At 41.4% G+C, this 26,651-nt stretch overlaps 1 protein-coding gene across 5 annotated transcripts in view; it reads right to left on the bottom strand.

Moving 5' to 3' along the window:
* Window positions 1-26,651, bottom strand: part of bcas3 (BCAS3 microtubule associated cell migration factor) — a 1,011,809-nt gene that overhangs the window by 859,051 nt on the left and 126,107 nt on the right. For all 5 annotated transcript variants that reach the window (XM_041197205.1, XM_041197207.1, XM_041197208.1 and 2 more), the window contains one exon: window positions 17,016-17,088. In XM_041197205.1, the coding sequence (XP_041053139.1) occupies window positions 17,016-17,088 (73 nt within the window). The remainder of the gene's footprint in view (window positions 1-17,015; window positions 17,089-26,651) is intronic.

The following is a 26,651-nucleotide window of genomic DNA, read 5'->3' as shown; positions in this document are numbered from 1 at the left end:
AGAAATGAATTTATTATTAATAATAACACTTGGGAAAAAAAAATCAGCATAAATGTCTTCACACAGTGTAGTTAGAATATGGAACTTGCTACAACAGGAAGTAGTTGAGGTGAATACCATAAATGCATTTAAGGGGAAGCTGGAAGCTGGGAGAAAGGAATGGAAGAATATGTAGGTAAGAGCGGATGAAATAGGGTTTGAGGAGGCTGATGAGAAGGATAAACAGACCTGTTAGATCAATGGGCCTACTTTTTTCATGTAAATTCTATGTGATACATATGACATAAAAGGGACAGAAATGTACTCTGTCATTCCAACCCATCAGCACAACTCCAGGATTTCCTGGAACTGACACAAGACATATATCTGTTATTTTAATAAGGTGCAAATGGGTGTTCCCAGTTTCCTGCTCACTTTCCAGAGCATTTTCTCATTGGCTGTGGAAGGTTAGCACTTGGATCTGGTCCAGACTCCTGCCAATCAGGAGCAGGCTGAAGACAATTGAGGCCAGTGTGAATTTTCATTCAATTTCTCCTCCAATTGCACCATCACCACCTCGCCCATCCAGAATGATGTGCTCGCTGAAGAAAGTCTTGCTCCTCGTCATGCCATCAAGTGTACTGACATCTCCTCAATGCTGCTTATTGCACTGAGTCTAACTCTTTTGTTTGGCGAAATCAAGATATCTGAAAACTCAGCCAAAGAGCAGAGACCAGCTTACCGAAAATGTGAGTTGCAGCTGGAATCTATTCTCTCAACTTGCTGACTGGAACTCCAGCAATCAACTAATACAGCTTCGGGTACATTTCATCCCGCTACATATTTATTGAATGAAACAATCAGTAAAGGTTAAGAATTTCCAACATTTAAATCAGATTCTTCGGTCAATTGGAGATACAGATTCATTTCAATAGGAGAATTTTTAGAAAACTCACTGACTTAATTTAAGTACTCTCCCTTTCATCCAAAACAGCAGGCACAAGATCAAACACAGCCAAACAGTGAGATGATTCAATTCTAATCCAACATGCTTAAAGCATTTTTATAATGCCAACATTAAATGTGCCCTTATTAAAATGCTATGATGTCTGCACTTTCTAAGGTTGAAAAGTGTGTCAGCTTGGCTCAGTTGGTAGTACACTTGCCTCAAAAAAAGAAAAAAAAAGAAAAACTTGTGTTTATATAGCGTTTTTCATGACCCACTAGACATCCCAAAGTAATTTACAGCCAATGAAATACTTTTAAAGTGTAGTCACTGTTGTAATGTAGGAAACTCAGCAGCCAATTTGTGCACAGCAAGGTCCCACAAACCACAATGTAATAGTAACCAGATAATCTGCTTTTTGATGTTGATTCAGGGATGAATATTGGACAGGACACTAGCGATAACACCCCTGTTCTTCTAAATAGTGCATTGGGGTCTTTTATGTCCACCTGAGAGGACAGACAGGGACTCAATTTAACATCTCATCTGAAAGACAGCATCACTGACAGTGCAGGACTCCCTCAGTATTGTACAGGAGTGTCAAGCTTGATTGTGTGCACAGGTTCTGGGGGAAACTTGAACCCACGACCTTCTGACCCAGAGGCGATAGTGCTCTTAACTGAGCCATGGCTGATCCAGTTTCGCTGTGTTTTTGGTGCAAAGCCAAAAGATATGTATTGTCTAACAATTCCTTCATTGCCTCACTCCTCATTCTACCTTTGCAACCTTTTCCAACCTTGCATTCCGACATTCTGATCTCAATTCTCTGGCATCTTGTGCATTACTGCCAACCAACCCACCCTCCCTGCATCTTCATTTCTCTGTTGGTGCCAAAGACTTCAGCCACCACCTTACTTCTTCTCTCTAGAACTTCCTACTTGTAAAATTTACCTCAAAATCTGCTGTTTTGACTATGCACTAGTCTCTCTTATTACTCGTCACTGGTTACTGCCTCTCTCTATGAAGCCACAGGTAATTTTATTATGTTAAAGACACTAAAAAGAAAATTTAAGGGTACGTAGTTTGAGTTCAACCCCAATCCAGGATTTCAACACATTATCTAGGCAGGAACTAGTGCATACTGAGAATGGGCTATATTGCCAAAGTAGCCATCCTACACAAGCAACTTAAAGCTTATTCAGCTAAAGATCTCATGAATAATAGGGCGTTGTCCTGGCATTCCAGCCAACATTCCTCCCTTAAACCAATAAAAGCAAAACAGATTAACCTCACGCACATCCAATCATTCTGTGGGATATTGCTGAATGCAAAATGGCTATTGTATTTGTATCTGAAGCATTTTAAAACATTTCTGAAAGCGCCTAAAGAGCTAAATAAATGCAAGTCTCTTCTTGTTCTTAAGTATATACATTTAGAGTGGTATTCCTTAATTTGACATTGCTGGCAGTAGAGTGGACATTGTAATTCTACAATTAACTATTTCCAGATTGAATTTGGTACTAAAACATCAAGCTCTCCTCCGGCAAAGATGCCATTTTAAATGAGGAGAGGTTGAAATAACTATAACTGCGCTGCTTACATCAGTCTGCCTCAACTTCCCAAACAACTTGTAGTAAAATGGCAGATGTGATCAGCTCTCTGCCTAGTCCATCTGATCTGGACTAACAGAATTGAGGATTAACTTCCTAGCCCTTTAAACTAAAATGATTTTAAAAGATTCAACACTCAGTAGGGGTGAATGTACATTAAAATTAAAAAATGGATGCCAGTTTCAATATCTATCGTAACATCTGCATCAACATTTTGAAAAATAAAACAAAATTGAAAGCACCCCTGCTCTGAGCCAAAATATTTCATGATGAGTAAATTGTTTGATGCAGGGAGCATAATCACCAGTCATTAAATATACAATGCAAACTTTACAAGTCAATTCTTAAAAGAGCTTCGCCAAAAAAGCTTCATTTCACTTACTAGAGGCAACTTGGATGGTAATCATTACCTTACTCTTTCATGAATATTACCATCAATCCTTGCAATGCTTCTCATAATAGCCATTGAATGGATCGCATCATCCAATGCAGTACTCAGCTGAGCACTTGTAAATTAAATGTAAGGAATTTATTCAAGGTTTTTATTTTTGAACTGTGGAATTTAATTAGTCACTCATCAGAGTTTGGTGCCTCATCTTAACAAATAATTCTTCTGCATGTCAGGAAGATATAATAATTTTCATAATGTTATTGGAATTTATTGTGAAGTAGAGTAATAGTGGGGTCTGTGTCTATGTGTGTGTGTGTGTGTGCGTATGACTTAACTGAATAATAGGCAGCTAGTCTGGAGGCTTTGATGTATCAGAATATAAGCTAAGTTTGAAATGTTAAGTAGGTAAACAAGGGAAATTTTTAAGAATGCAAGGTGTAAAGGGAAAATTTGCATTTTTAAATAAACCAGAGGCAGTGAAATGTTACATTTAGCCAGGAGAAGTTAAGAAACAGTGTGTTTATTTTTCCCAAGGTTAATGGTAAAATTGGTACTATGATAGATTTTATTATTAGACAGGTAAAGTCCAAAGACATTGTGAAACAATGGGAATTTGTATTCAAAGGGGAAAATATGTATAAAGGAGCAAAAGTTGTGTGTAAGGGCAGGCATTCTAAGATCTAATACAAGTGTGAAAAGCCTCCAGCATCTAAGCCTCAAGCTGCTATCTACAAGGAACTGAAGCTGATAAAACTTTACTTTGAATTCAACTGTTCAGGGTATTGTGTGTTACTTTGCCTGGGTCTTTTAAAATCTATGGCCAGGATTTTCAGCTCGGCGTGCAGGCAAGCGCCCAACATGCACGAGCATGCAGTAGTGCATGATGACATCGGGCAAGCTTCCCAACGTCATTGTGCAGTCGTGCGATATTTCAATCGGTGCAGCGCGCCCAACAATTAAGAGGGCTATTAAGCCCATTAATTAATTAAATGATTGTTTCTCTGCCCATCCAACCTTATAAGGTTCCGATAATAATTAAAAATAAAATAAAAACGTTTAGAACTCATTTTCAACATGTTCCTGCTCATGTGTCAGAGTCACATGAGGGAACATGTTTTCCCTTTTTTTGAAAACTTTATTTTTAATGTGAAAAATCTTCAGCTTCCTGAGGCACCTCTGTGCCTTCAGGGAGCTTTCACTGAGCATGCCCACGCGTATGTGCTGACTTCTGCAACCCAGCAGTGCTGAGGTTATCAGCTCAAGTTTGACACTGGCTGGCTGTTAATTGGTTAGCCAGCAGTAAATCACGGTCGGGGCCCGATCGTAGGCAGCGGTCTGTTGCGCAGCCACTACTGGGCTTGCTCGTCACACCCGCTTGACAAGGTAAAAATTCAGCCCTATGTGTCTCACTGTTGCCTTAACAGAGGTGTAACCAGGGTTTAAATTAATTAGGGGATTTAGAAGTTATCATCGTAGTAATTTGTAGGTTTTGTTATGTGCTCAAAATCATTTCTTCCATTAATGAAGGTTTAATTTAGCTTTGTAAGAAACCTATAACACTTTGTGACCTTCTTTTACTGGATTCAAAGCTCGCATCTCGAAATGAGTACAAATTGCAAATAGTGGTGGCAGCCGCTTCAAGTTTCCCTCTGGGATTTGGGCAGCTTGGCATTTACCATCCGCATCAGATTAAGTTCCATTATGACTCACTCATACTCGCTATTAATGGCATTACTATCATTGGAGTCGCACCATCAATATCCTGAGATTCACCATTAATCAGAAACTGAAATGGATGAGCCATATAAATGCTATGGCTACAAGAGGAAGTCAGAGACTGGGCATTCTGCAGCAGGTTGCAATGCATCTGCTTCCCTTGTCTTTCCAGGTAGTCAGGAGTTTGGAAGTTACTGTTGAACGAGTCTTGGCGAGTTGCTGCAGTGCATCTTGTGTATGGTACACAAAGCTGCCACTGTGTGCTGGTGGTGGATGGAGTGAATGTTTAAGGTGGTTAATGGGGTGGCAATCAAGGGCTGCTTTGCCCTGGCTGATGTTGAGCTCCTTGAATGTTGCTGGAGGAGCACTCATACAGGCAACTGGAGAATATTCTATTACACTTCTGACTTGTGCCTTGTAGATGGTGGACAGGATTTGGGGAGTCAGCAGGTGAGCTACTCACCACAGAATTCCCTGCTCTTGTAACCACGGTATTTACATGGCTTGTCCAGTTCAGTTTCTGGTCAATGATGTTGATAGTGGGGAATTCAGTGACAGTAATTCCATTGAATGGCAAGGGGAGATGTAAGATTCTCTCTTACTGGAGATGGCCATTGCCTGGCACTTGTGTGGCGTGAGTGTTACTTGGATCTATTTCCCAAAATATATATGATGGCATTTGAACCTTCCAATACAACGATATAGTATCTCCATAGAGGAGGAACATCCAAAGTGAATCAATATCGCAAATGCTCATACCTCTGATTTTAAGCACAGGTAAGTTGCATATGATGACATTCACATCAAGGCCAAAACCTCTGTCTGCAAGCTCAACACCCATGCAAGACCTCAGTGCCTGGTACATTGGGGTGGCATGGAATAATTGCAGAATCTCACAGGGCAGAAGAGGTCCTTCGGTCCATCGAGTCTGCACCGACAAGTGAGAAACACCTGACCTACATACCTAATCCCATCTACCAGCACTTGGCCCATAGCCTTGAATGTTATGACGTGCCAAGTGCTCATCCAGGCAATTTTTAAAGGATGTGGGGCAACCCGCCTCCACCACCCTCCCAGGCAGTACATTCCAGTCTGCCACCACCCTTTGGGTAAAAAAAGTTTTTCCTCACATCCCCCTAAACCTCCTGCCTCTCACCTTGAACTTATGTCCCTTTGTGACTGACCCTTCAACTAAGGGGAACAGCTGCTCCCTATCCACACCCCTCATAATCTTGTACACCTTGATCAGGTCGCTCCTCAGTCTTCTCTGCCCCAACAAAAACAACCCAAGTCTATCCAACCTCTCTTCATAACTTAAATGTTTCATCCCAGGCAACATCCTGGTGAATCTCCTCTGCACCCCTTCCAGTGCAATCACATCCTTCCAATAATGTGGCAACCAGAACTGCACACAGTGCTCCAGCTGTGGCCTCACCAAGGTTCTATACAACTCCAACATGACCTCTCTACTTTTGTAATCTATGCCTCGATTTATAAAGGCAAGTGTCCCATATGCCTTTTTCACCACCCCACTAACATGCCCCTCCGCCTTCAGAGATCTATGGACATACAGGCCAAGGTCCCTTTGTTCCTCAGAGCTTCCTAGTGTCATGCCATTCATTGAATAATTCCTTGTCAAATTACTCCTTCCAAAGCGTATCACCTCACACTTTTCAGGATTAAATTCCATCTGCCACTTATCTGCCCATTTGGCCATCCCGTCTATATCTTCCTGTAGCCCAAGACACTCAACCTCACTGTTAACCACCCGGCCAATCTTTGTGTCATCCACAAACTTACTAATCCTACCCCCCACATAGTCATCTATATCATTTATATAAATGATGAATAATAGGGGACCCAGCACAGATCCCTGTAGTACGCCATTGGACACTGGCTTCCAGTCACTAAAGCATCCTGCTGTCATCACCCTGTGTCTCCTACAACTAAACCAATTTTGAATCCAGCTTATCAAATTACCCTGTATCTCATGTGCATTTGCCTTCTTTATAAGTCTCCCATGTGGGACCTTGTCAAAGGTTTTGCTGAAATCCATATAAACTACATCAACTGCATTACCCTCATCTACAGACCTGGTCACCACCTCAAAAAATTCAATCAAATTTGTTAGGCATGACGTCCCTCTGACAAAGCCATGCTGACTATCCCTGATCAAACCTTGCCTCTCCAAGTGGATATAGATTCTCTCCTTCAGGATTTTCTCCAATAGTTTCCCTACCACTGATGTGAGACTCATTGGCCTGTAGTTCCCTGGCTTATCTCTACAACCCTTCTTAAAGAGCGGAACCACATTAGCTGTTCTCCAGTCCTCTGGCACCTCCCCCGTGGCCAGAGAGGAATTAAAAATTTGGATCAGAGCCCCTGCGATCTCCTCCCTTAGCAGTCTGGGACACAAATCATCTGGACCTGGAGACTTGTCCACTTTTAAGCTTGCCAACACCTCCAATACCTTGTCACTCCCTATATCAATTTACTTAAGAACCTCGCAGTCTCTCTCCCCAAGTTCGATACCTTCATCCTCATTCTCTTGGGTGAAGACGGACGTAAAGTATTCATTCAACACTCTAGCGATGTCATCTGGCTCCACCCATAGATTGCCCCCTTGGTTCCTTATGGACCCTACTCTTTTCCCTGGTTATCCTCTTCCCATTGACATACTGATAGAATATCTTGGGATTTTCCCTACTTTTTCCAGCCACAGCTTTCTCATATCCCCTCTTTGCTCTCCTAATTGCTTTCTTAAGCTCCACCCTGTGCTTGCTGTACTCCACCAATGCCTCCGCTGATTTGCTTCCCTTGTACCTGCTAAAAGCCTCTCTTTTCCTTCTCATCGTAATCTGAATATCTCTGGTCATCCATGGTTCTCTGGGCTTGTTACTCCTTCCTATCACCCGAGAGGGAACATGTTGAGCCTGCGCCCTCCCCATTTCCTTTTTGAACGCCCCCCACTGCTCCTCTGTAGATTTCCCCACAAGTGGCTGTTCCCAGTCTACCTTGGCCAGATCCTGCCTTATTTTACTAAAATCCATTCTCCTCCAATCCAAAACATTTGCCTCTTTCCAGCTACCAGACTCTGAAAGTTCATAATGTTTCATATTTTAAATAAAGTGTGTTTTTGCACTAAGCTTTCCAGTTATAGTCACTAATGAGCACACAGCTGTAAGGAGGCAGATCTGTACCCCGAAACTTAGGTGAGATCAACAAGCCTCCTTCACATTATGGTCAAGTAGGGGTGGGTTCTGCTTTGTTACTCTTATTAGATTTTTGATTCTTAGTGTGCACAAACTATGATTTCGTACATTGGCTTCTCTGATGGCAATTGGGTCTCTAAAGTATTTTGTTTCTTTGACCTTCCATGAATTCTCAAAAGATGTGGTCCAGTGGGAGGCACAGGAGACATCTGCCGTGATCATCAGGGATAGATTTCCTGCAGCTGAAGTAGATTTTATAACCAGCAACCAAAAGCCCTACAGACACAGGAAAGACACTGATCTTTTACAAAGCAAATCTGTTGTGACACAGTCCTTTTGCACAGCTTATTTTTCACTCATGCTGGAGACTATGCAATGTCACAGAAACCAGAAACAGAAGAAAAATAACCAAATTGGTTGTGTGAGAGGAAAATAAAAAATGCTGGAAAAACTCAGCAGGTCTGACAGCATCTGTGGAGAGAGAGATGGAGATAATGTTTCGAGTCCATATGACTCTTCTTCAGATCTAAAGGGAGGTAGAGATGTGGTGAAATATATACGAATTAAGGAGGGTGGAACCGGTGAAGCTGCATAGAAGACCAGCAATAGGTGGAGGCAAAGGATAGATGGCAAAAGATGTCATAAACAAAAGGTAAAAGAGTTGTTAATGGTGGTTGTACTAGTTAAAAGAGGTACTAATGGTGACATTAAGAAAGCAAAATGTGATAATGGCTGGACCAGGGTAAGCACCCTGGAAAGTGACAGATGGCCCTAGTGGAGGTGGGGTGGTAGAAGAAAGATCGAAAATAGGCTAAAAGCTGTGGATAAAACAATGAATGAAAATGGAACTAAATTTTTAAAATAAAAATAATGAAAATAAGTGAGAAAAAAAATTAACGTAAATTTAAAATAAATAAATAAGAGTGAATATGGAAAAAGGGGGATGAAAAAGTGGGGTGGGGATGGGAGAGAGTTCATGGTCTGAAGTTGTTGAACTCAATAACTGTAGAGTGCCTGTAGTGAGAAGCGCTGTTTTGGAAAGTGGCATCATCAGAACAGAAACAACGGAGGTGAAGAAACTGAGAGAATGGGATGGAGTCCTTACAGGAGTCAAGGTGTGAGGAGCTGTAGTTGAGGTAACTGTGGGAGTTGGTGGGCTTGTAATGAATATTGGTGGACAGTCTATCGCCAGGAATTGAGACAGAGAGATCAAGGAAGGGAAGGGAAGTGTCGGAGATGGAGCATGTGAAAGTGATGGAGGGGTGGAAACTGGAAGCAAAATTGATAAATTTTTCCAGGTCCAGGTGAGAGAATAAAGCCGCACCGAAACAGTCATCAATGCACCGAAAGAGCTGTGGGAGGGGGCTTGAGTAGGACTGGAACATGGAATGTTCCACATACCCCATAAAGAAACAGGCATAACCTGGGCCCATCTGGGTACCCATAGCCACACCTTTCATTCATTCTTTTATCCCCAGCTTTTAGCCTATTTTCGATCTTTCTTCCCTACCCCACCCCTACTAGAACCATCTGTCACTTTCCAGAGTGCTTACCCTGGTCCAGCCATTATCATATTTTCACCATCAGCACCTCCTTTAACCAGTACAACCACCATTAACAACTCTTTTACCTTTTGTTTATAATATCTTTTGCCATCTATCCTTTGCCTCCATCTATCGCTGGCCTTCTTTCCAGTTTCACCGGTTCCACCCGCTTAATCAGTATATGTTTCACCACATCTCTACCTCCCTTTAGATCTGAAGAAGAGTCATATGGACTCGTAATGTTATCTCTGTCTCTCTCTCCACAGATGCTGTCAGACCTGCTGAGTTTTTCCAGCATTTTTTGTTTTCGTTTCAGATTTCCAGCATCCACAGTATTTTGCCATTATTATGATGGTTGTGTGAGAGTTTGTTCTTGTAGAACAATGACCAGAATGATCCATTTTGGACAGTCTCTTGTTTAAAAATAAGATAGATGCGCCTCTAACTTTCTGTGCTGCAAGACAAATCTACGAACGAGAACTGAGAATAGATTGGAAGTACATTTTTGTGTTCAATGTAAGGACAGTAACCTGGTGAAGCGGGCTGCCTACTTGTTGTAAACCTGTCCAATTTTCATTCCACTGAATTCATTCTACCCTGCCTTTAGCTTTTAATTTTCTTCTTAGAATGGAGGCAACACTGGAGGGCCACATTTACTGCCTTCAGAAGATGATGGTGTTGAGTGTTCTCTCTGTGCCACTGCAATGCTTATATTCACAATTGTCAGCTGTCCCTCAATTCGAGGACGATCTCTACTCAGGGTTGCAAGTTTCTGCCATGGGTCTTTAGATGACTGAACAGGTCGATTCTCGACCCGCAGATGTTTGAGCACATGGGACAGGATGTTCATCGAGGTAGTGGGATTTGGAGTACTGGGTTTGCTTCCATTTTGTTCCTTCTTTGCTGCCGCTCTGCCTCATCATTAGGACGTTGTGACTCAAATTGTGATGCAGCTTGATGGACATGTTGTCATGATCTTGAATGATTGGTAGCAAGTTCCTCCCAGTCATTAATGTCATTGCTGCTGTGCCTGAAGGAGAACTTCAGAATGTCTTTGAAGTGTTTTCTTTGTCCTCCCCTGGAAAGCTGGCCATTTGAGAGTTGAGAAAACAGGACCTCGGGTCATCCAGACACAATATCCAGTTCATCGAAGTTGATTGTGCAGGAATTTTGCCTGAACGTAGCTTACATCAAGAAGGACACTAGCGTTTTTATGATGGTCTTCCCATTAAATCCGGAGGATGCAGTGGAGGCATTGCCGATGGAGTTTCTCTAGCGCTCTTATGTGTTGCTAATACGCAGTACAGATATGTACAGAAGTGTGATGCTCTCATAATAGTGTCAGCAGAGCACTGTAAACCAGTGATAATGAGGGAACACTGGTTCATGTCCATGTTGGAGCTGCATATGACTTGTTGGGGAACATGCAGGTGATATTGTTCCCATGAAGTTTCTGCACTTGTCCTTCTCTGTGGTAGATGTCATAGGCTGGGAGGCTCTGCTAAGTAAGCTTGCAGATTGCTGCAGTGTACCTCATACAGTGCATACTGTTGCCACAGTGTGCCAGTGGTGGAGAAGGTGGATATTGAGCTGAAGGACAGAGAAGCTGATGCTTCGTCACAGATAGCGTTAAGCTTATTGACTGTTGCTGTACCTGCACTCATCCAGAACTCTGTGGATATTCCATTACACTCCTGACTTGAATCTTGTAGATGATGGAGGCTTCGAGAGTTTAGGAAATGAGTCACTTTTCACAAAGTACCCAGTCTCTGCCCTACACGTGTAGCCATGATCGAGAAAAGCTTCTTGTTGGAAATGGTCACTGCTTAACATTTATGTAACACAAATATTCTCTGTCACTCATCAGCTCAAAGCCCAGATAAAATTAACTTACACTTATATGGCATCTTTAACAAGTTCTGGAAGTCCTCCCCCCATAGCACTTCTCGCCAATTAAGTGTTTCTGAAGTGTAGTCACTTGTTGCAATGTAAGAAATGAGGCAGCCAATTTGCACACAGCAAAATTCCAAAAACAGCAATGAAATAAATGACCAGATTATATGTTTCAAGAATGTTAGTTGAGGTATAAATATGGCCAAGGACCCACTGTAGGCTGGCACAGTCTCCCACATTATTTGAGGCATTGTGAATGGAGTGAACACCATAGAACTGTCAGTGAACAGCATTATTCCTGAAGTTATGAGAGAGGGAAGGCCATTGATGAATATGGCTGCACCAAATACACAATCCTCAGGAACTCCAGAAGCTATGGCCTTGGGCTGCAATGATTGGCCTCTGACAATCATAACTATCATCCTGTACGTCAAAGCCATGACTCCAGTTGCAGAAGGGATTTTTTTCAACCCAGTTTTACTTGGTGGATGTAAAACCAACAGTGGATGTAAAACATCCAATGGCGCTTACGGAAGAGCACCAGAGGAGTTGTTCTCCAGATCAACATAATTCCTTAATTAACACCCAAAACACATGAGCTAGTCAGTTATTTCAATACTATCTGTGGAAGCTTACTTTGTGCAATTCAGCTGCCATATTTCTTCAATTACGACAGTGCCTATACTTCAGAAGTACTTTATTAGCTGTGAAGGACCATAGGAGGTCATGAGGTTATGAAAAGCACTGTACAAATATACATCTTACTCTTCTTTCTGCTTGCATTTAGCTCATAAGTCCAAGTCTAAATTAGTTTTGTGGCGGCACTTCCAACTTGATTAACTTGCAAATGTTACTGAAGGGGTGACATAAGCATGGACTGCTTGTGTCTTTGCCCTGAACTATTGCCTGGGTAATTGCCTATGGAGCTTTCTTTTACATCTCTTTTGTTCTATTTTGCAATAGTTGTCTTCAATGGAACATTTTGCTAGCCTACTTGAGAAGCAACCATGTGTTGTCAGTCTGGAAGCATGTGTAGGTCAAACTGGCAAGGAATGGTAGGTTCCCTTCCCTAAAGAACGTGAGCAAACCAGATGGGTTTGCGTAGTCATTTTTCTAGAGTATGGTTCCAACATGCTAGATAAATAATCATAGAATATTATTGCACAGAAGGATGCTGTTCAGCCTGTCGTGTTTGTTGCAGCTCTGTGAAAGAGCTATTCAATTAGATCCACTCTCCAGGTTTTCCTTCATGACCTTGCAGAAAGTATATGTCCAATTTGCCTTTGAAAGTTACAGTGGTGTCTGATTTTGTAATACCTTCAGGACACACTTTCTAAGTCAAAACACAAAAATTCTCTACATTTTCCCTTTAGTTCTTTAGCCAATTGCTTTAAATCTCTGGCCTCTGGTTACTGACCCACTTGCCAGAGAAAATAATTACTCTCTACTTGTTCTATTAAGACCCCTCTTAATTTTGACATCTACTGAGGACTCCCCTTATCCTCCTCTACTCTAAGGAGAACAATTGCAGCTTCTCCAATCTCTCCACATAACTGAACTCCCTCATCCCTAGTATGATCCTGATAAATGGCTAACAAATGAAATTAAGGATAGTATTAGATCCAAAGAGGAGTCATATAAAGTTGCTAGAAAAAGTAGCAAGCCTGAGGATTGGAAGCAGTTTAGAATTCAGCAAAGGTGGACCAAGAGATTGGTTAAGATGGGAAAACTAGAATATGTGTGTAGATTTTCAAGGAACATAAAAATGAACTGTAAAAACTTCTATAAGTATGTAAGAAGAAAAAGATTAGTGAAGACAAATGGAGGTCCCTTACAGTCTGAAAAAGGAGAATTTATAATAGAGAACAAGGATATGGCAGGGCAATTAAACAACCACTTTAGTTCTGTCTTCACGGAGGAAGACACAAATAACTTCCTAGAAATACTAGGGAACCAAAGGTCTAGTGAGAAGGAGGAATTGAAGGAAATTAGGGGGAGAATTTTCCTCCATCGGGGGGGTTGTGCAGGGGCAGGTGCGCACCCAATCGGCACCCCCGATTGACTGGGCGCCGCCATTTTACGTGGGCAGGCCAATTAAGGCCTGCCCAGTGTGACACGTGCCTGGAAGCACTGAGCGCTCCCTGTGCAGGCCGGGGGCAGGGGGATGTTGTCTGAGTTGGGAGGTGCCTCAGGGAGGTTACTTTCACTTATGAAACATTGAAGAAAGGTAAAAAAATAATTAAGGACATGTCCCCTCATATGAAATTGTCACATGAGCTGGGACATGTCCATTCATTTTATTAAAAACTTTAAAAACACTTTAAAAACGTTCATGAAACGTCATCCCGACTGTGGATGGGGTTCCATGAAAAATGCAAAGGCTACCTGGGCTTTTCACCTGCCCGCCAACCTTAAGGTTGGATGGGCAGCATTGCTAACAAGTTTAATTGGTTTTTTAATGGCCTTAATAGGCCTTTGACAATTCAGCGGGAGCACGCCCGCTGAACGCAATATCTAATTGATGCGCAGTGATGCACGTCATTTTATGCCTCAGCAAGTGGGCCCCGTCCCGCTCGCCAAGCCAAAGATTCTGCCCTAGTATTACTGAAAAAACAGTGCTGGAGGAATTGATGGGACTGAAAGCCGATAAATTCCCAAAGCCTGATAATCTACATCCCAGGGTACTAAAGGAGGCGGCCGTGGAAATAGTGAATGCATTAGTTGTCATCTTCCCAAATTCCGTAGATTCTGAAACAGTCCTGGCAGATTGGAGGGTGGCAAATGTACCCCCACTATTTAAAAAAGGGAGGGAAAATGCTAGAGTGTATTATCAAGAATGTGATAACAAGACACTTAGAAAATATCAACGGGATTAGACAAAGTCAACATGGATTTATGAAAGGGAAATAATGTTTGACAAATCTACTGGAGTTTTTTGAGGACATAACTAGCAGAATAAATAAGGGAGAACCAGTGAATGTGTTGTATTTGGATTTTCAGAAAGCTTTTGATAAAATCCCACATTAGGGGTTAGTGTGCAAAATTAAAGTGCATGGGATTGGGGGTAATATATTGGCATGGACTGATAATTGGTTAGCAGACAGGAAACAGAGAGTAGGCATAAATGGGTCTATTTCAGAATGGCAAGCAGTGACTAGTGCGGTACCGCAGGGATCAGTGCTTGGGCCCCAACTATTCACAATATATATCAATGATTTGGATGAGGGAACCAAATGTAATATTTCCAAGTTTGCTGATGAAACAAAACTAAATGGGAATGTGAGTAGTGTGGAGGATGTTAAGAGACTTCAAGGTGATTTAGACAAGTTGAGTGAGTGGGCAAATACATGGCAGAAGCAGTATAATGTGGATAAGTGTGAAATTATCCACTTTGGTAGGAAAAACAGAATGGCAGAGTATTATTTAAATGGTGACAGATTTGGAAATATTGATGTACAAAGGGACCTGGGTGACAATGCTGCTCAAATTGGCAGCTTGGAAGTGCCTAAACAAAACGTTGATGGCTTTTCCTTTAACCTTCCTGTGAGGAAGCAGCTGGGTCTCCCCTCGGCATGGACATAGACCCTCCAGTGAATCTTGTTGCTCACACATGACCCATTGGTCCTTAAAGCACCTAACTAAAAGACCGTGCTTGTCCTGCCAAGTCATGGTTGCCTGTAAGACCCATATGCCATTGTGGAAAAGCTAGTCATCTGCTGGAACTTGCCACCTACAAAATTTTTTGTACCTTGAAATATAGATAGATCAGACTAGAGATATTTGGAATATCATTCTCCCAATCACACACTGTCCTCCCTTTTAATTTCTTTCAGAATTCAAGCTCACAATTTCAGATAGAACAGATACATAAATGTTACATTTCAATGCCTTTTGAATAATTTCTTCCAGATTTCAGTCTGCTGTTAAGAAGGATTCCCATGAGTTAGCATTGGTTTTGCTGAAGGTTATTTTGGTCAATGCTAAACAGGAGTGGAGACAGAATTCATTATTTTTCTGAGGAAAAGGTACTAAAGTGAAGAAGTTTCTATGTGTGGAAATACATTGCCTATCTTGTTTCCCAATTTACAATATTGTCGACTGATTTCTGAGATCTTTGTCCAAACTCATGTCCCAGAAGATTAGTGAACGTAGGCATGCCATCACATTCGGGATGTGGCTTGTGGAAAAGTTAAATCAATTGTAAGTTATTTACAGCATGCTAGCACAAACTTCAATCCAGTCCAATCTGTTAATATCCTATCTGAAGCAAGGCAAATGGCAATGCTGGAACAACTAAGAGACAGAATCCATCATTGTAACAGCTCAAATGCCTAAAACAATATCCTTTTATTATGAATGGTCCCTTTCCAAACAAATCGCTTCATATCCTTCTGGTCCTTTCTCTGACTGGAGATATCACATGATAGAAGGGAAGAGAGAGAGAGAGTTTGCGCAAGAGGAAGGGGGAAAGACCATGTGAGGGTAGGGGAGGAAAAAGTGCTCTCATTTAGAACATACACCCTCCAACTTTGCTGAGAATTACACATAAATTCAGGTCAGCTTTGGGTTATAGGCCCACATTCACTATGGCATAAGAGTGGTCTTTGTAGGAAGTAGAAATAAGCAATGTCTCTCACCACTCAGCTAATCATGAATGGTTCCTTTCCAAACCAATCACTTCATGACCTACAAGGTCAAATGGGAACAGCTGAACCCTTACAGACAGTACAAGAAGTCCTCAGACGTCGTCTCCATTATATCAACCAACTACTCGTCATTTGCAATGCATTTGAAACATCACATAGCAAAGCCTGATTTTGAACACTAGGAGGTGAAGCCTACACAAACAGTCCTTGGTAGTCCACCTAGTTCAACTGATTCCTGACCTTTTGACATTGTATCCCATGTTATGCTAGGAAACAACCGATTCAGTACACATCTCACAAGCAAAGCACAGCATTTGGTTTGGCTATGATCAAAGTACAGCACCTGCACACATGGAATAAAGACATTTTAATCAGTGTGCGATAGTCATCAATGTGTAACATAGCTGGTAAGATTTTAGCCAATAACTTTATAATAGTAACATAGCTTTGCAAATGACAGCGTTTATTCAGTCACTTTAGAATGGCTAGCTAAAACCTCCTACAAGTGACATGATAAAATATAACGAAAAGTAACTAATTTTGTAACAAGAGGGTGACATAAAAAGCTCAGCATTTGATTTACAATTCAAATGAATAAACAGAAACAGGCCCACTTGTAATGACTCCCTGAACATCTTGTGTTTCCTCCTCCTATCCTTCATGAAATTATTCAAGATGGTCATTTGTGTATACATAAAGCATTAACAGCTAAAGTAGCTCGAAGGAAGTACAAAATAAAATGAAACACTGACTTGTCTTTCACTTGTAATGGTGCTTAAATGTTTTCTCATATGAGCTGTGTGATGCAGCATCAAGCTTCAGGCATTGGCACATCTTACTAACCACTAAGACTGATAGTTTAACACTACTGCCCTCACTAGCAGTCTACATCATCAGTGTCATGCATATTTTGTGCTCCAAAGTGCAGATGATGTTGCTAGAAAAGGCAGATTCCTTTCACACTGCCAACACCCCACCCACCCCATCAACTCCACCAAACACTCTCCAACCATCCTGGTACTTCAACCCCACCATGCTGCATCTGGATTATATTTTTGGCAAACATGTTTCCTCTCACCCTGCTGATCCTGTACTTTTGCACACACCAAGGAGTGGCCTTTTTTCAGCAAAATTATCAATTTTGTGAAGACCTGTGAATGAAAGCAGAGAGAGAAAAAAAGAATTCAGAACAAAGGGTGACTTTCATCAACACATATGTCAGCGCTTCAATGTCTGCCAGTTCTCTCTCCCTCAGTCAGCCACCCACCCACACTGGTCCATTAGTCACACGAAGATGCAGTTTAGGGACAGGAAGTGTGTTAATGGAATTACAACTGTAACTCTGTAATCAAATCATGATATAAATATTTCCAAAGTCAAAAAATGAAAACAGGACATTCTTTTCTTTGAGTTATGTGCTGAACCACAGACTTAACGTATGGTCTGCACAAAAAAAAGCATAAACAAAGTGCAGAGAGATCAAATGGCAACAAGTTTTGGAAAGAAAAATTAGCTGAGGGGGGTTGAATAAGTATGAAAGAAAAAATGGAAACATGGCAAGTATTTTGGGGTTGTAGAATCAGCTGCAGGATGAAAAATATTTTACCTAGGAGGAACATTAACCTCGCAAGCAAACAGCTTTAAATAATTAGTGCTTGTCTTATTTCCCTAAAAGGCCCAGTAATGGCTCCAGTTATGATTATAATTACTCCCCGGGTACACAAACGTTGAAAAAGCATGTTCATTGAGGTGTTAAAGGATTAATGATGGATTAATAATATTTCTGCTGAGGAGAAACTGCTGACATGCACTGTTTTGATGTTAAAATTATGCTTTAAGACTCATTCAGCTTGCCCAAGCAAGTTGTCCCCCCTGCAGATGAAACATTTGGACTTCGGGGAAAACTAGGAGGATCATGCATCGGTGTATTCCATCTTCGTTGAAAGCTCTCCCACCATACCCACATCCACTCCGTGCCCCCACCACAAAACACATACAATTTTAGATAGATATACACACTAATAAAACCATTCAAGTAACCAAAAAACATACCAAGAAGAAACTAACAAAAGATAATTGGGGAGATAGGATTCTTCTCACTTAGTGTCAGGTAATCTTCAAGCTAATATCTTAATACGTAGGCAGTTATAGACATGCAGAATGCAGATAGTTTACCAGTGCTCCGCACTGGAAAATTGTACAATTTTAGCAAAGTAGCTCAGCTATTGGAAGCATCAACTTATGCTACGTCTGATAGGCCTAAGAGTGTCAGTTTTGAACAGAGCAACAAATAACATCTTGCATCTATATAGCACCACACACTTAGTAAAACATTGCCAAATTTTGAGTCTTCACAGTACAGCAATATGCCATGTCCAGGAATGAAGATAAATACAATACAAATAAACTAAATGAAATCCTTCTTCATGTATGAGGCTGATTTATATCATTCAGGAGGAGATTGCTGCTAGTTGGTTTGCAGTGAGACAACCTCCCATGCAAGGAATTCTGTGAAGCACTGCAGTATTGAGTACTCAGGTTCACTTAGGTACTTGCTGCTTGAGTAAGATGCCAGCTATGACTTAATCACTCAATAATTAACTGACCAGGTATGATCTGAGAAGTAAAATTTAATCACATTAGTGTCCATTATGTTTTATTCTCTCAAAGGATTTTAAACATGCTTTTCTTCAAAAAAAATGTTACAGATATGCAGCTTTAAAAAAAATCCATCTCTGTTCTTATAAACATAGGCTGACAATTTGTAAAAACAAGTGTTTAGTTACAAGAAATCCATCACTGCATCGTGAAATCTCTCTGGGGTTGTGGTGTCTACATATTAGCACACACAAGTTTCAAAATGTCCGTGGAAATTCCCAAATATTTGTTGAGTAAATGTGCAGTGTGGAACCACAGCATTTTAATCAAGGAAATATGGAAGCTTATTCATCAGACACCATGACCCACGCATATGCACAAAATCACACCCAAACAAGAGATACTAACAGGCAACATATTTAGATTTTTTACTTCCAAAATGACACAAGTACTAAGTGTCAAAGGATTCTATCTTACGTCAGTTTTATTTATTTTTAGTACAGTATTTATGAGGGAGCAGGGGAAGAGGAGGCAAGTGAATACTGTAGTGCCATTAGGTAGGGTACTAACATGCTGCACCATGGAGCACAGGACAAGGTTCAGGCATGTGATTATAGCAGGCAATGAGCTTCTAGTACCACACACGCAAGAACACAACAGATAGGAGCAGGAATAGACCAAACTGCCCATCAAACCTGCTCCGCTATTCAATCAAGTGGTGATCTTGGGCTTCAGCTCCACCTTCCTGCCCGCTTCCCATATCCCTTGATTCCCTGAAAAACCAAAAATCTGTCTATCCCAGCCTTAAATATATTCAACGATTGAGCATCCACAATCCTCTGAGGTAGAGAATTCCAAAGATCATCACCCTTTGAGTGAAGAAATTTCTCCTCATCTCAGTCCTAAATGATCAGCCCCTTATCCTGAGACTGTGCTCTTGTGCTTTAGATTCCCTGGCCAGCGATAACAACCTCTCAGTGTCTACCATGTCAAGCCTCTTCAGAATCATGTACATTTCAATGGGATCACCTCTCATTTTTCTAAACTCCAGAGAATATAGGTCCAATTCACTCAGCCTCTCATCATAGGACAACCCTCTCATCCCAGGGACCAATCTAATGAACCTTCACTGCACTGCCTCCAATGCAAGAATATCCTTCCTTAACTATGGAGACCAAAACCGCACACAGTATTCCAGGTGTGGTCTTACCAAAGCCTGTACAATTGTACTAAGACTTCTTTATTCTTGTACTCCAAACCCTTTGCAATATAAGCCAACCAGACAGACAGCTCTGCAGCAGTATACAGCAACACCACCTTGCATCTACATTGTCTTTAATATGCTAAAATATCCCAAGGTGCTTCACAGGAGCCTTTTCAATCGAAATTTGACAATGAGCCAATTAAGGAGATATTAGAGCAGTTGACCAAAAGCTTGGTCAAAGAAGTAGGATTTGAGGAGAGTCTTAAAAGAGGAAAGGAAGAGGCTAGAATTGGAAGCGTGCAGCAATCTTAAAGGACTGTAGGGCTGGAGGAGGTTGGAAAGAGGGGGAAAGGTGAGGCCATGGAAGGATTTGAAAACAAGGATGAGAATTTTAAAATAAAGCTGTTGCCAGACTGGGAGTCAATACAGGTCAGCAAGTGCATGATTGAACAGGACAAAACTATAAGATTCTACATAGCCACTGTTAATGAAATTCTTCTGGGGAGAAGAAGACCTCACGCATTAACCAAGTTGGAACCCTCTTCCTGGCAAAATTACTTGATCCTTCCATCTGGGGTGACCCCATTTTCAACATGTTTGAAACTCTTAATAGTTTACACAGACCATAAAAAATAGCAGCAGGAGTAGAGCATTCAACACTTCGAGCTTGTTCTGCCATTCAATGAGATCATAGCTGATCTTCTGTTTCAACACCATTTTCCTGCAATATCCCCATATCCCTTGATGTTTTTAATATGTAGAAATCTATCAATCTCAGTCTTGAACATACTCAATGGGTTGAATTTTTCTGTCAGTGAGAAGGGGGTGGGGCCCACTCGCTGACGTGAAAATGACGCAGGAGGAATCCTCGATGTCATCCCGCCCCATTTAAATCTTCAGGAAGGCAGGGGCACAGCGCGATCAGCTGTCCGCCCACTGACCTGTCAATGGCCAATTGAGGCCATTGACAGGATAATTATAACAATTAAAGGACCTGCCCATCCAACCTTAAGGCTGGTGGGCAGGCCAAGAGCCCCAGCGGGCTTCTGAAAAAACATGAAACCTCATCCACCGGCGGGATGAGGTTTCATGTCAGTTTTAAAAAAGTTTATTAAAGTTTTTGTGCAATTTATTAACATGTCCTATCTCGTGTGACATTGACACACGAGGAAGACACGTTAATGATTTTTTCATTTTTCTATTTGCAGCACTTTGCCTCAGGGAGATGTGCACTCTTTCGTGCACATGCGCGAAAGAGCGCACTCTCACATTTGGGGAATCCCCCCCCCCCACCCGCACAGGAAGCGCATAGCGCTTCCTGTTGGACGTCACACTGGGTAGGCCTTAATTGGCCTGCCCACTTAAAATGGCGGCGGGGCTCGCTTCTCCGGTGGGGATCTGCTCCCCGTCCGCCGGAGATTGGGTCGGACCCGCCCACCCGACAGGCAAAAAATTCAGCCCAATGATTCCAAAGATTCACCACCCTCTGAGTGAAGAAATTCCTTGTCATCTCAGATCTAAATGGTCTGCTGCTTATTCCGGGAATGTCCTCTGGTACTAGACCCCTGCCCAAGTCAGGGGAAACATCCTTCCTGTATCTACACTGTTAAGCCCTGTAAGAATTTTGTATGTTTGAATGGGATCACCTCTCATTCTCCTAAACTCCAGAGAATAAAAGCCCAGTCTATTTAATCTTTCCTCATAGAACAATCCCTCATTCCAGGAATTAATCTAGTGAACCTTCGTTGCACTCCCTTTATGGCAAGTATATCTTTCCTTAGGTAAGGAGGCCAAAACTGTACACAGTACTCCAGGTGTGGTCTCACCAAGGTTCTATATAATTGTAGTAAGACATCTTTACTCCTATACTCAAATCCTCTTGCAATAAAGGCCAACATACCATCTGCCTTCTTAATTGCTTGCTATGTCTGCATGTTAGCTTTCAGTAACTCATGAACAAGGACACCCAAGTCTTGTTGAAGTTCAAAGCTTCCCAGTCTCTCACCACTTAAGAAATACTTTGTATTTGTTTTTCCTGCCAAAGTGGATAACCTCACATTTTTCCACATTGTATTCCATCAGTCAAATTTTGCCCACTCGATTACCCTCTCCAAATCCCCTTGCAGCGTCTTTGCATCCTCCTCACAACTCTCACTTCCATCTAGTTTTATATCATCTGCAAACTTGGAAATATTACATCTCCACATCCAAATTATTGAAATAGATTATGAATAGCCGGGATCCAAGCACTGAAAAGGGCCACTGCAATCTATTGCACTGTGGTGACACACATTAGGGATTGAGAAAACACATCATGCTCTGACAGCCCCTTTAAAGGAGCATTTATGGTCAACACTTGTTTCCCAATAAATTCAGCGCAAAAGGAAACAGTCCTATGTTTTAGATCCAGAACATTTTAGTAACGTGATAGAGAAAATGTTCAAAAAATCTACAAGTTCTATTTTAGCAAACAGAAGGACTGCTTGGTGTGTGGAAACTCAATTAAAATAAAGTTGCCCTTTCAAAAAAAAGTAACATGCTAGATTATTTTACTGATTAATAATACAAATATTGCAAGACACAAAACGTAATGGTGGCTCAGCTAACCAATTAGAATTGATCACTATTTTAATCATCAGCTGAACTCAGCTACTTTTCAGTTCCACCAATTTTCACTTGAACTGCTCATTGGAGTGGATCAGTGTCATCTGTTCTGTTGAAGAGTCATGAGGACTCGAAAAGTCAACTCTTTTCTTCTCCGCCGATGCTGCCAGACCTGCTGAGTTTTTCCAGGTAATTCTGTTTTCATCTGTGGCTCAGTTGGTAGCTCTATTGCTTCTGATTCAAACAAAGTTATAGGTTCACTTCCCACTCCAGAGACTTGAGGCTGTATTCTAAGCTGACATTCCAGTGCAATACTGAGGGAGTATTGTTGGAAGTTCCATCCTCTCAGATCTGATGTTAAATTGAAGCTATGTCTGCCCCCTCAGGTGGATGTAAACGATCCCAAGGCATTACTGGAAGAGTATGGGAGTTCTTCTGTTGCCTTAATCATCATCACTTAACAAAAAACAACACAGGTTATCTGGTCATTATCACATTACTATTTTGTGAAAGCTTGCTGTGCATACACTGTCTGCCATATGTGAGTGAATACACTTTGAAAGTACTACATTGGCTGTAAAGCACTTTGGGATATCCTGAAGTCATGAAAGACACTAGAGACATGTAACTGTCAGCCATGGCACTGTTAATAGCAATCCCACCTCTGAGCCACAAGGGTCCAGGTTTGAATCCCAGTCCATGATTTGAGCTGACACTTCTGTGCAGTACCGAGGGAGTGCTGGACTGTTGGAGGTGCTTTTTTTTTTAATGAGACACTAAATCAAAGCCCTCTCAGGTGGATGTAAAAGATCCTATGGCAGGATCTGAAGAAAAGCAGGAGAGTTATCACCGGTCTACGGGTCAATATTTATCCCTCGATCGACATCACAAAACAAATAAGATGATCTGATCATTATCATGTTGCTGTTTATGGAAACTTTCAGTGTGCAAACTGGCAGCTGCATTTCCTACATCAAAATAGTGACTACACTTCATTAATACTTCATTGCCTGTAACACACATTGACATGTCTAGTAGTGGTGAAAAGTGCTACAGAAATGCAAATCTTTCTTTCTTAAATCTTTCTTTCTTTTAAGTCCTAGAATGTGTACCTCTGAAGGTCATCTTATTGTGATACTGAGCCAGAGACATCAAGGTGGTCGCCAATTCAATACCTGCGATGAGATAGTTGAAAACACTCAAAGCAGCAGTTAGAGTGTTTAACTTGCTGCCACTCTCTATTCAGGTTCATTCAGGGAAAATGGTCATTTAAGAGAGATACTTCAGTAGATCATCTCGGCTGACACTTCTGTGTAGGGCTGAGGATGTGCAGGACCGTCATTCAGATAACACATTAAATCGGACCCTGCCTGAGTCTTAAGTGGACATGGCAGCCAATTTGCCCAGCTCAGTGAAAGAAAATAAAATAAAGTAGAAAAAAGAGAGAAAGATGGGAAAGGAGAAATGGGGAGGAAGAACAGAGAGAAGGGACTTGCATATAAAAAGTTCCTTTCACAAACTCAGTACATCTCAAAGTGTTTCACAGTCATTAGACTACTTATGAAATAAAGCCACTGATGTAATGTAGGCAATTTGCACACAGCAAGGTCCAAAAAACAGAAATGCGACAAATGATATAAGAATTGTTTTAATGATGTCGCTTGAGAGGGAGGAAAAGGAAACCCAGGGGAACCATGATGTGGGGCAGGACAGGGGCAGGGGATGAGGGCTCCAATGGGCCCATAAAGGAAAGTATCTCCCCTCTTTCCTGCCATTGGCCTGAGGAGTGGGAATTGGTGGGCTTTAAATTTGGCTTCAGGCACCGCCTGCCACCACAAAGATTGCAGGGTGAGAAGAGGCCTTTAAGAGGTGGTTAATTGGCCACTTAAGGGCCTCAATTGGCTGAAGGGCAGATGGGGTTGGGGCAGGTAGGTAGGCACTGGGAAAGGCGTTCATGGCATTACGCCCAATTTCACACCCCCATGACCATCTGCAAGCCGCCCACAGGGGAGTGTAAAACTCTGCTTTAAGAAATGGTTTGAAAACATCACTGACTCTGGTACAATTAAGAAGCCATTTCAAAATCCCATAATTGAAAATAATCTTTCTTGTCTAAATTGTTAAGGAAACACCTCAGCACCTTTCCTTATCAATGAGTAATAACAATGATGCTCATTTTGGTTTTTAAATGCTCAATTGGTTGCAGCCAGAATGACAGTGTGAGAAGAGTCGTGCTCAACAGATATCAGCCATACCACAATGGCAGCACTCTTGCTATTCTGTAAAACTACCAGCTTTTCCTAGAAATGTGCAAATTTTATTTTGAACATTTTATTTTTACATTTTGAAATCAATTCTTTTAATTTTGATGAATGTTGTGTCAATCAAAGAAGAAAGACTTGCATTTATGTAGTGCTTTTCACAGCCACAGAGCATCCAAAAGCATTTTACAGCCAATGAAGTATCTTTAAAGTACAGTCATGCAGGAATGTAGGAAATGTAGAAGTCGATTTGCACACAGCAAGCTCCCACAAACAGCAATATGAAAATGAGCAGATATTCTGCTTTTGTGATGTTGATTGATGTTGAATCAAGGTACATCTTTAGTCCAGGTTGGTTCTGCTTGTCATGAAGCATTCTGAACATTTTCCCACCAGCATGTTATTTAAGGAAACTATGCACCTAAAAATTTGGGGCAGAATTTTGTAGACATAATCCGTGCCAGAATTACAGTATGATCTGCAGGTCAGGAACCAGAATGGTGAAGGAGCAAACTTTGTCAAGGCTCGTCAACTGAGCCACATCAATAGCACCCTGCATTCAGGTTCCTGATCAATTAGGGGGAGCTGATGGGATGTTGCTTCCATTCTAGCAAAAGAAGGATCTCTAATTAAAGAAGTCACAGCATGGGTTAGAGGGGCTCACTAGCACTTGGGTTTTTGAGGTTGTAGCAACCACAGGAATGGAAAGGAGACCAGGGAAGATAATTTCCGAGGTGTCTCACTCTTATCTAGAAGTTCTGCTGTGGGATCAGAGAGGCTGCAGATGTGAGTGTTCCCAAGAGTGGGAGGAAGAGACCAGCCTCCCCAACCAAACAGTTATGGACTGAAGAGGCTGAGGAAGTAAGCAGCAGACAGCTGCAAACCTGCAGACAATGCACCAATAGGATCCAAGATCTCAGGAGGCAAGACAAGTAAAGTAGCGTAACACTTTCAGGTGCCAAGTGCCTCACTACAAGACAAAGCTAGCTAGAAATATAAAAACAGATAAGAGTTTTTACAGATATCTAAAAAAGAAAAGAGTAAGTAAAGTGAGCATTGGTCCTCCAGAGAGTGAGAATCAATAATGGAAAATAAGGCAATTGTGGACAAATTAAATAGATATTTTGCATCTGACTTCATTGTAGAGGATACAAATAACATCCGAGAAATAATTGTGAATTAAAAGGTGAAAGGAAGGGAGGGACTTCAAACAATTACAATCACCAGGGAAAGGGTGCTGAGAAAATTATTAGAACTAAAAGCTGACAACTCTGCAGGTCCTGATGGATTTCATCCTAGGGTCTTAAAATAAGTGACTGCTGAGATAGTCGATGCATTAGTTTTAATTAGTTTAAATTCCCTAGATTCCAGGGAAGTCCCATTAGATTGGAAAATAGCAAATGTAACTCCTGTATTCAAGAAAGCAGGGAGACAGAAAGCAGGGAACTACAGGTCAGTTAGCTTAACATCTGTCATAGGAAAGATGTTAGAAGCTATCATAAAGGAGGTTATAGCAGGGCACTTAGAAAATTTCAATGCAATCAGGCAGAGTCAACATGGTTTTGTGAAAGGGAAATTGTGTTTGACTAATTTATTAGAGTTATTTGAGGAAGTAACAAGCAATATGCATAAAGGAGAACCTGTAAATGTAGTGGTACTTAGATTTCCAGAAGGCATTTGGCATGGTGCCACATCAAAGGTTACTATGCCAAATTAGAGCTCACGGTACAGGGGGTAACATATTAGCCTGGACAGAGGATTGGCTAGCTAACGGAAACAGACAGTTGCATAAATGGGTCATTTTTAGGTTAGCAAGATGTGACAAGTGGAGTGCCACAGGGATCAGTGCTAGGGCCTCAGCTATTTACAATTTACAATAATGACCTAGATGGAGGGACTGAATGTATGGGTGCTAAATTTTCTGATGACACAAAGGTAGATAGGAAATTAAATTGCAAAGAGGACATAAGGGGTCTGCAAATGGATATAGACAAGTTAAGTGAGTGGGCAAAAAATTGGCAGATTGAGTATCATGTGGGGAAAATGT

This window comes from Carcharodon carcharias, chromosome 10 (genome assembly GCF_017639515.1).
Source record: "Carcharodon carcharias isolate sCarCar2 chromosome 10, sCarCar2.pri, whole genome shotgun sequence".
In the NCBI taxonomy this organism is placed as follows: domain Eukaryota; kingdom Metazoa; phylum Chordata; class Chondrichthyes; order Lamniformes; family Lamnidae; genus Carcharodon; species Carcharodon carcharias.
This window is presented reverse-complemented; position numbering and strand designations above follow the sequence as displayed.